General features: G+C 37.5%; 1 protein-coding gene across 1 annotated transcript in view; it reads right to left on the reverse strand.

Moving 5' to 3' along the window:
* TPP2 (tripeptidyl peptidase 2) overlaps positions 1-11,028 on the reverse strand; it is a 56,470-nt gene extending 45,442 nt beyond the window's left edge. The window contains exons 1-7 of the mRNA XM_009288443.1: positions 10,954-11,028; positions 10,116-10,208; positions 4,534-4,662; positions 3,278-3,373; positions 2,752-2,856; positions 1,965-2,089; positions 1,079-1,242 (exon numbers count right to left, since the gene is read on the reverse strand). Coding sequence (XP_009286718.1) covers positions 1,079-1,242; positions 1,965-2,089; positions 2,752-2,856; positions 3,278-3,373; positions 4,534-4,662; positions 10,116-10,208; positions 10,954-11,028 — 787 coding nt within the window. The remainder of the gene's footprint in view (positions 1-1,078; positions 1,243-1,964; positions 2,090-2,751; positions 2,857-3,277; positions 3,374-4,533; positions 4,663-10,115; positions 10,209-10,953) is intronic.
* Between the last annotated feature and the right edge of the window lie 74 nt (positions 11,029-11,102).

The following is an 11,102-nucleotide window of genomic DNA, read 5'->3' on the forward strand; positions in this document are numbered from 1 at the left end:
GGGACATGGTTGAGTGGTGGACTTTGGCAGTGTAGGTTTATGGTTGGACTCAATCTTAAGGGTCTTTTCCAACCTAAATGATTCTGTGATTCTATAAAATGAGCCCAGGGTTCAAATCACTTTAATAAATGTCATATTATACTAAGGGAAAAAAAAAGCAAGTATACAGCAGTAATCTGCAAAATAAAACAGCTTTTTGAGGGGAGAAAGGAGGCAGCAGGTGGAGAGAAAGGAAGTATTAACTTAATTCCACTAACAAAAGTCACTTAGAAGGCTCAACACTTCTTTCTCAAAGTTATGAAAATTATACCTGAGATGACTCAGATAGTGGGGATTAAGAAAAAAATTAGAAATAAAACTGCACAGAAGTATAAAAAGGAATCTCTCAAAAAATTACCATCAATTCAGAACCAAGAACTGCTTCTGTAGTTCTACTGACATGGGATAGTTTCATGAGAAATTAAGAGCTTTTTTCAAATCAAATACATCCATACCACCTTAACCACTAAGGATGCTTCCAAAACAAAACATGATTATATAAAGAACACACAAATATGAGTTCAGAGTGGTTGGAGCTACAGCTATAGTGACACCTACCATCACAAAAAAATTTGGATAAACTAAAATAAAGATTAATACCCCTTTTGCTGATGGATGTCTTATTTAAGATTCTTAAATTATACAAGCACAAAGGACAGCAGCTAAAAATCAATCACCACCCTATATTTAAGAAACAAAACAAAAAAGCACTTTGAAAGAAGGTTCTCTCTATTTTAGGCTTTAAGATGCAGGAACATCTTAAAGAGTACCTAAGCATACACATTCTATGTATACATCCATAGGAACACAAAGTTGACAATATCTCAGACAAAAATGCAAACAAGTTTGGTAATGAGCTGCCATTATAGGTTTAGGTCAGGAAGTCTGAATATTGATCTTGATCGCCATAGTAATGAATGCTGTCTTAAGACAGCTACCTTGAGCCATCCCAAGTATCAGAATCAGGACCCAAAACTAATTGCTGCTTCACGTGATACCTACTCAGCAGCAAAATTTTCTTAAGATTACTTTCATTTACCTCCACTTGTCACAATGGAAAGAAGGTTTCCATCATCATATATATTCACAGAATAATTCAACATCTCAGATGTTCCGAAAGATCCATATTCCTGAGCCTCTTTGTAGGTTCTCAGCACTGTACAGCTAGTTAAGTCACCACTCTCACTTGTATCTATGCAGGCTCTGTTGACAAAAAACAAAAAAAAGGCAATTTTCCAGCAGCTGTCAACTTTCAGTTATCTCCCCCCCTCAGCAAGGGTACCATAAAGACTTCAAGAAGTCTGGTTCTGTGTTTATGGTATCTTACTTCAAGTCAATATTTTTAAACCTGTTTTTTTACACTTAGATTCAGAAACTACAAAGATCTCTAAATAAACTGATTTTCAAACACTACTAAATTCAAACAAATCTGTCTTTGAAAAGCAAGCATATGGAAATTCAGGCAATTTCTTCAAGGAAGAAATTTTACTACAGCTAGCTGTTCAGTGCTGGTACACAAACATTTGAAGTCTTACCCACTGTTCTGTATGATGCACATTATCAGTCAAGAAAAGTGCCATAGTACATCCTGAAGTTTGTGCAAAGACTTCTGTTTTGGTTTTGTTTTGGTTTTTTTTTTCCTTATCACCAATGGATACTCAAAGCAATTTTACTCTGCCTCAGAATAAAATCCCACAAGCTTATACTTTATATCATGCTGTCTTTAATAAGACTTCATTCTACCCCATCTTCGTTTAGGATCAGAACTTTGTCACGCAACTCAAGTGATACAGCAGGGTTATTTTAAAGCAAGTAATATTTAAGACCTCTATAAAGAGGGTAAATTGAAAAGTTAACACAGTCTTCAATGCAAGCTGCTGTTTTATGTGCAGAACAAGACATTTTAGATAAGTTTAGGCATTTACCTCCAGGTCTCACCGTCATTCCATACTAGACAATCATATACTGGGCCAGGATCACTATATTTTTTCTCAAAAGAATTCAACAGTTCCACTTGATTTTGAAGTTCTTCCTTTATTAGCTTATTTACCTAATAAGGCAACAAAAATACAGTTAGAGTATTTCTAAAATTATTACAAGATAGGTAATCCTATATAACTTTCTGATGCTATACATTTGTTCCATTACTTCATCAAGAAAGTAAGACTATACTAGGACTCACAAACATCTAGAATTTCAATGGTCTTCAACAGTGCACTATTAATTTTTGGCCTATTATGTATAACTATTTCCAATTTCTGTAACTGTAACATTTAAAGCCCTCATTTCTTTTACAGATTGTTAAATGATACAGAAGTGACCTGAGGCATTTCTGGTACTTATAGTACCTAGTTTACAAAAGAAAGGATATGTTTAGAAGATTCCAACTTCGAACACAGCAAGGATGACAGCCTCAAAAAAGAGCATATTAAATTAAAAATAAAACTTACTAAAAATATGCTACAAAGTATTTGAAGTAATACCCTTTTCATATTTGACAACAAGTTTAGAACGTTAACAACACTAAGCAAATCAAACCACCATCCATACACAGACTTTTTAAATTAATCAGAAGACACACTGGTAAGTTATCTGCCAAAATAATCACAAGTATCATTCCTTCACTCATCTAATAAAATATTACAATCCTCTCAACCAGTAACAAATTGTTGCAAACAACAAGTTTACAAATTTATTTAGACTTATACAAACCTGGGAGGGAGAGCTATGAGCAGCATCAAATTCTTCTTGTTTCCTACAGGCCTCTGCTAGAGCCAGTCTGTGAACAGGATCCCAGAGCTTTTCCTTGCGTTCTTTCTGTAAAATAAAACCGGGTTCCTCAATATATTGACAAATACATATGTCAAAGTATGAAGACTACAATAATAATTTAAAAGTTCTGATTTGAGACACAATGGCTAAAAAAATTCAATACAATACTATAAATAAACATCAATTGCTACACAGAAAGAAGAAACAGGGGTCAGTAATTTCTAGACTTTTTGCCTCAATGGACCACTCTAAGGAAGTCTACTGGGCCACCTCCTGTTGTTCTGAAAAATCACAGAAGAAATGGATCATGTCAAAACTAAACAAAAATCAGTGAGAGAATAGCTCTCAAGCACTGGCTAGCAGCCTACGTGTGTTAGCAAATCATATACTGTAGTTTCCTAGAAAAACTTAAGAATCAGAACAGTGAAATATGATTATACACCAGAAGCAAAATGTAGTTCTTTACCTGAATCCTCTCCTTAAGAGCTTTAGGATAGATATCATAGCCGTTTTTTATGCCAATGTGATATTTGCCTGAAGGATTTACCCAGTTCACTGGAATCTACAGAAAAGTATATTCAAAAAGAGGTTAACTAGTGGCGTAAAAAAAAAAAAATCAACACTGTGTAAGAGAGCTTAGCAGAACAGACTTGCAGATATCTCCAATCTAATTCCCTGTCCCCATGACAGTAACTACTGCACTAAGCTTCAGCAACATGAAATGGCAATTTCAATCCAGTTCCAAAGAAATCAGTATCAATTCATGTGACACTGCCATTGAACACCTTTAGTTATCAGTTGCCCTGATACTCTACTTTTAAAACATCCAGCCCTAGTAGTGATTTTATTGGCTAGAGGTCTGGGGAAATAATAGTACTATGATTGAAAAGAAGCACCCTAGCATGAAGGGGTATTATGAGTAGAGGTCATGACAAACATCTAAATGTCTAATTTTATATCTTGCTGCAGTTTAGACAGTATATCAGATCCACTATTCCTAGTAACAACAGCAAAAGAGAGCAACAGATTCATCCTTACAATCACATTCTGCGCAAAATTCAGAAGAAAGCTGATAGCATGGAGAGATCCAAAGATTTGATGCCCCCATATCACCTCATCAATCTAACCAGCCAATCAAGAACATGTCAGTAACATCACCAGTTCTACATAGCCGAGACCTCTACTAGATCTCATTGTATCCTTTCTGAAAAGCCTACACCATTTCTGTTCTAGTCATAGTGAGAATGCAGTGAGCCTACAACTAAGTCCTCACAGATTTTTCAGTCTCTAGAACTATTTACCACACGAGCTTAACACGATTCCTCTTGTAATTTATACAAATGTGGAAAATACCAGCACTTTTAAAGACAGAATCATGTCTGATATTTTTAAAGCATGTTAGCATGTTTTCTTCAGCCAACTTCAAAACTATATCAGATACTGATCTGAACAGAGAGTAATTAAATAATTATCAAGCCTGCAACAAAACTCTGTACACTCCCCCATTCAGCTATAGAGAATATTCAATATAAAGACACATGAAAAGTAAAAGAAATGTCAGGCAATCTGTATGACAATGAACAAATGCAGTAGTAGTTTTGGATAAGATCTGGTTAAAAGGAAGTAAGTTCTGCAGAAACCAAAATAGGTGCTAAATTTGTTGTTAAACAAGAAAGAAAGAAAAAGATGCCCAGTGGTGTCTCTGTACCACCAAATACTCACCTTTAAAGTTCTTCCAGAAAGACCGGTAATTTCCCCATCTTTAGGTTCTACAATGGTACATGTAGTTACATCACCACTGCCTGTTGTATCAATTATATCAATTATCTTAGGTTTCCCATCAGTTGTAATCTGAAAATATGAGCACAGAAAAATTGAAAATGTAGTTGATTACCCTTCAGCATACAAACCAGGAAATTTTTCATTTTTGTTAACAAAAATATCAACTAACTTTCTTAAGCACCCAACCTTTAACTGAAGGACATAAAACCAACTTGAAATGAGTTAAATTTTCAGTGAACTAAGAGCAACGTGTCCATCTTTCTGGTTTATACAAATTCACTAACTCATTTGTAAAAAGGATTTAGAGGAGAAACAAGTAAAAATATTGTATTAATAAAGCACAGGAGCCTCAATTTAAAACCAAGCCTAAATTTGCAAAACCATTTGCAAAAACTACTATTCGTGTTCAAATGATTTGCTGCATTGCTTCCATCTCTCCATTCTGGCCAATTTTTACAGTAATGAGTGCACAACTCTAACAAAATGAAAGGTGCTGAAGTATATGCACTCACAAGCTTGAGTCTCTTAACTGAGCTTAAATCTAAAAGGAACACAAGTTACTATCATATTTTTCCTGTTTCAAGGATTCTGCTTCATGTTTTAATCAATCTGAAGTGTTAGGAGCTATGGCTATATATACACCTAATACTGTATAAAGAGCATTTTTACCAGGGTGAGGAGAAAGAGAGCTGACTAGCTAAGAAGAGTTTAGGAGCATAAATTTAAAGCCTCCTCAAATTAAATGAAAACTAGCCCTGATAGACTTTACAGTAGTTGCAGGCAACTAAACAACATCAAAAACGAAACCACTAACCCACTTAAAGTTCCTTTTACCTAAAGGAACCTTCTACACTATTACCAAGAGTACGATTAAGATTTTTTTTTTTTTTAAACATTCAGCAAAAATATTCAATGTTATCTTCTTGTAATAACATGCTTCATCTAGTAGGTATTGTATGAGTTTATTCAGCAAATAAACTATACTCCATATACAGTAGTATTTGCTTGAAGGGAAATATGAATTCAGAGGGCTGGAACACCTCTCCCATGAAGAAAGGCTGAGAGAGTTGAGGTTGTTCAGCCTGGAAAAGAGAAGACTCCGGGGAGACCTTATTGCAGCCTACCAGTACTTAAAGGGGGCTTATAAGAAAGATGGCAGCAAACTTTTTAGCAGGGCTTGTTGCAACAGGCCAAGGTGGAATGGTTTTAAACTAAAGGGGGGTAGATTTAGACTAGCTATAAGGAAGAAATTTTTTACGCTGAGGGTGGTGAAACACTGGCACAGGTTGCCCAGAGAGGTGGTGGATGCCCCATCCCTGGAAACATTCCAGGTCAGGTTGGACGGGGCTCTGAGCAACCTGATCTAACTGAAGATGTCCCTGCTCATTGCAAGGGGGGTTGAACTAGATGACCTTTAAGGGTCCCTTCTAACCCAAACCATTCTATGATTTTATGAATCATAAATTTGGCCATATGGACCTATTTTTACAGTTCTACATTAAAGATTGCTTTTTAAAAAAAGAAAAAAAAATTAATAATCTTCCCAACACCTCTTCTACACTAACTACACTGAAAGTGAAAAAAGCTTCTTGTTCAGAAAAGCAGCAACATTTGCTGTTTTCTATCATTTAAATATTTGGTATTGTTGCCTTTATTCTCTAACAATAATTTTGATGCTAGACATAATATATGGCAGATAGTTTTGCTCAAATCATGTTCTGGAATTGTGAATTCAGCTGCTAGAAGTTAACAACATGATCAAGGTGTTTCATAAAAGCCACCCTGTTGCTGCCAAAAAGACAATAAGGGTCAAGCTTTTACCACACCTCAACAAATAAGGATAAATAATTCCAAGGTCTCAAATTCTTAAGGTTTAAAAAAACCCCAACAAACCACAAATGAAAACCACAACCCAACCCTACCCCGCAAACAAAAAAACCCCAAACAGAAAAATAAAAAACACCCCCCCCCCCCAATAAACACAGGTTTAAACAGCTGAAAAAAAAGAACCAAACCCAAAAATCCCAAACCCATAGCAACCATAAAAAGAACATTCATTTCATTTCCCAGAAGGTAACAAGTACTGCTTTTGAAGAGGCTTGCTAAGGAAGAACTTCCAATACAGAAACCAACACTGTTACTCTGTTCATAGAAATTCATGTTCAGTTAAGAAAATTGTTAACGCATGTTAAGGTGGTAAAACATCTACTGAACAACAGTTACACAGTAGTGAAAATTCACTTGGGAAACACAGTACATAGGCACTCAAACCATATAATTTTCTAGCCTTTGTAATTAATGCCTTCAAATGCCAGCCTCCACTCGCAGAAAAGTCAAGAGCTGCTCCAATAATAAAGCAACTGCAAGCCAAACCTGAGATTACCAGAATCGGACATTTTGCAATATGCCTCTAATCAAAGTGAATTATTCAGTGATCAAAGCACAAGAAAACAAGAATGAAAATGTAATCCAAGGTGACTTGTTTGAAGTAGACAAGTTACACTGCAACAGGTGGCCATAACACAGATTTATGCCATAGCAAGCTTGGGTAATTTTAAAAGTTGTTTCCTAGCCAGGAAGGCAATGTGCAATTCCTACACTATATGGCTCTTTGCCTCCTAACTGAATAGCAGGTCCACACATGCACGTGAGTTTGTACAGTTAGAATCAACAAATTGGAGTCTTTCAGTCACACACAAGAAACTCAGAGTTTCAGGTGCAAAGGTCCGAGGTTCAATTCCTAATGGCAGCGATCCAGACAGGTTCACGGTCATTTAGTGCAAGTAACTGATATGGCTGCTTCTGCTGACGTGAACCGTAGTTTGGCACACTGCCTACCAGTAGTAATGCTACAGCGAAACCCAGAGTTCAACTGGGTTTTCCTTTTCAAGTCTTGTAATTCTGTACCAGTAGTTGCTACAGCGAAACCCAGAGTTCAACTGGGTTTTCCTTTTCAAGTCTTGTAATTCGGGGGGGGGCGGGGAAATCACGTGAATTTGATCAATTCCCTTGTGTGAAGTGTGAAATCCTGAAGTAATGAATTTATTAGAGACAGAAGGTACATTTTAGTACCTTTTGCAGTAAAATTCAAAAAATGAAGAACTTGTATACAATTAAAAATATTGTATAGTGTATTTATAACAAAATCCCCAATCCTACCTTTAATATCATGGTTTACCTACAGCCATTTGAAAAACTAAATAGTCTACTAGCTTATAACTGAAAATTATTTTGTTGTTTATACATTTTAGTTTGAAAAACATACTTTCACATTAGGTCTGACTTTGTAAAACAAATAAATTAGTAAGTTGATCACATTAAAAATAATCTATCTGCATAATCCTGGCAGCTGATCAGTATAATAGAAGTAGAGAAGCACCAGTATCTGTGACAATCCCAAATTAAAAGGCAAAGCCAGATGCATTTGAGCATGTTTTTGCCAGACCATACAAAATTACTGATTCCAACTGACAGCTATTGCAGCAACAAGAGATGAACAAGTTCTTCAGCACTTTGGTCACGGGACAGCTGATCATCATCACAAATAAAATAATTTTCAAGATTTTTTTTTTTTTAACTCAGTGCTGAAAAGCAAGCCAAACCAAACTAGCTGCTACTGCTAAAAGGTCGTCTCATAAAAGTACAAGCTAATTTTAGTAAATAATAATTTCAACAGGCACTTCACAAAATAATCAAAATTGCAAGAAGCAGATGAACTGACTTACCTATCGTGAAACATAACAAGAAGTGACAACAGCAACAGGGAAAGGACAGGGTGGGGTTGAACAAAGACTATACATACACAACCACAACACTCCATTAAACGTACCTTATCTGCCCACCTAAAATTTCATCAGTCACTGGGCCTTAATGAGGAATTACAAGCCATGACTTGGCAGATAACAATAGGAAATAGATTCTACCAAGAGGGCTGAGAGGGGAAAAAACTAGCATGAAAGAAGCAGACAAACTGAACTTTACAGTTGGCATCAGCAGGTCGAGCGTAAAGCAATGAAAGACAAGGTGAAAAGAGTTCCCTAGAGGGCAGTGGCTACAAAAGATTCAGAAAGAAAAGGAAAGTAAGTACAAGTTAGATTAACATTTTGTGTGGCAAAACAAGCCAACCAATAGAAAAATGAAATCGATACAAGAAGGTTTGTTAAGCCCAGTAACTATTCTCTCTATAGCAGCAAGTGTCCAGGGAAGCATATAAAAGTAATGGTACTTCCCTGTTATACTCTGTCCCCAAATCTTTTTGTCCCTCAGCAAGTGATCATATGCCATACACTTAAGGTATCAGTGTTTACAAACCGAAGTATAACATCAACAAGCAAAGGAACCCTACCCAGGAATGAGGCGCTAGGGAGCAGCAAAACAAACTGTTTTGTTTTGACTAAAACCCACTATACTCAAAACAGGGTAGCTCATTTTGGCCTGTAATCATTATTGACATTAACCTGAACTCGAAGTTGTAATACCTATTAACCTTGCTACATATGCCTTCTCTTCCCTCTAAGCAACTGACCCAATTCTCATAGTTCTAACTCCATGCCAGGCCAAGAACTGACAATAAGACTGACAGTAAGAAAAAGCAGCAACAGAGAAGACAGGGGCATTAAAAAAAAAAAATTGTCCCAAGGTTAGAAACTACTTGTTGCAGCGCAGCCACGCTGTGTTGCTGTCTGTACCCAGGACACTGTCTTACTCCATGGACACAAAATGTAAACTGCCCGATACTCCACAGAGTGAGGACATCCTCTTGCTGAAAAAGCACTTACAAAGCTATTCTACAGACTGTGCACGGCCTACATCTCCTTTATAATTCCCTGTACAATAAGCCTCCCCCTTCTGTAGTTAGCAAGTAGCCTAAGTCAGATGTATTAAGTGGTCAGTGTGGAAAGAGCACACAGCTTCTTTTCATGTTTCTCTAACATCCCTGCAAACTCACTCTCAACCATTGCAAGATTAATTCCACCCCCCCAAAGTTCTATAGAAATCTTTTACTTCACTACCTGAAATTTTATCCTCCACATAAAGAAAAAAGGTTGAAGAAAATTGGTGTGGTCAACACTGAGATCATGAGGGTTCGTAAGTATCCCTTTTATCCCTTATAAGCCTCGATATGAGTATCCCTTATCCCTTATGATAGCCCTCACCTATCTCAGAACAAAGCTTCCCTCTACTGCCCATAAACTCATGCTTTTTTTTTTTGGTTGACCACTCGTCATTTATAATCTCTAGAGATTTAGGTTTTTTGCTTTCATATGTGAAGCTTCAGAACTATTGACATCCCATTTATATTCACATCTTCCTAATTGTCTTTTACAGCTTTCTGGTCTGCCGACTGTATTATCTTGTTTGCTTTTTGGCTAGCTTTCTTTAAGCTTCCTAATTACTATTCCACTTACCCACAACTTCTCGCCAAAAGCACCAGTTTCATTCCAGCTTAAATCTATCGAAGGTACAGCTGTCCAGTCCCTCCCTCCACCCTACCTGTCCTCTTCACTCACCCTTTCACTTACCTGAACCCCATAAGGGGTCATTTCAAAACGCTGAACTAAAGATCTGCCAGGGTTAAGTCCCTGAACTAGGTCACTTAAGAGTAAAATCTGTGCCTGTGCCAAAGAAAGGGCAGAAACCAGCACAGGCCCTGCTTAGTTAAAAAAATAAAGGATGCAGTATCCAAGTGAGTTGCATACAACTCTCTGAATCATTTCTCAAGGCTTCCTTTGCCACATCTCAGAGAAAACATGTTGACAAGAAATTGGAAGCAGTAGTGACATAAAAGGCCACATACAAACTTACATGATAAAGAAATGTTGAGAGACAAGAGTTAAAAGAAATAATGAAGCGCTGAGAAATGCCAAAATTAAAATTACATACACAGAAATTTACAAAACTGAGATCGAGATCATAATGGCAATCACTGTGCGATCTGAGTCACAAAGCTAGCAGATCCAAAAAAAGCTGGCAGAACCAAATTTGATACAGATTGTTATTGCAATAGAACGCACGAAAAATACACTGAGAAAGAGAGGTATGCAAATTTTGCCAGAAATACACTTTTCATGTAAAAGATCTAAGCGGCTGTTTGCAGCCTCTAGCTACCTACTGTTGAAGTAATGCTAAGGCTTAACAAAAACACAAAGCGTTCTTTTATAATGAGTTCCACGTGAAAGAAGACAGCCAAAGAGATTTAAGTACCACAAAACGCCTGTGAGTGGCTTAAAAGGAGGATCCTTACACAAACAGCCGAAGCGACTGGTGCGGAGCCCCTGTCTACAGGATTCCTCCGCCCTCCCGTACCAGCGCCCACGCTCACGCGAAGGGATACTCAGCGGGAACTGTAAGCAAACAAACAAGGACAAGTCCCCAGGACAGCTCTTCAGGGGCCTCCCCTGCGCCCGCCGACGCCTCGGGCCGCCCGGGGGCCATGGCCGCTCCCGGACGAACGCCCCGGCCCCGCACTCGTCCCCGGCCCCTCGGCCCGCACAACGCCACGGGGGCAG

The sequence above is a fragment of the Aptenodytes forsteri genome, unplaced genomic scaffold (genome assembly GCF_000699145.1).
Source record: "Aptenodytes forsteri isolate BGI_AS27 unplaced genomic scaffold, ASM69914v1 Scaffold123, whole genome shotgun sequence".
NCBI classification, from domain to species: Eukaryota; Metazoa; Chordata; class Aves; order Sphenisciformes; family Spheniscidae; genus Aptenodytes; species Aptenodytes forsteri.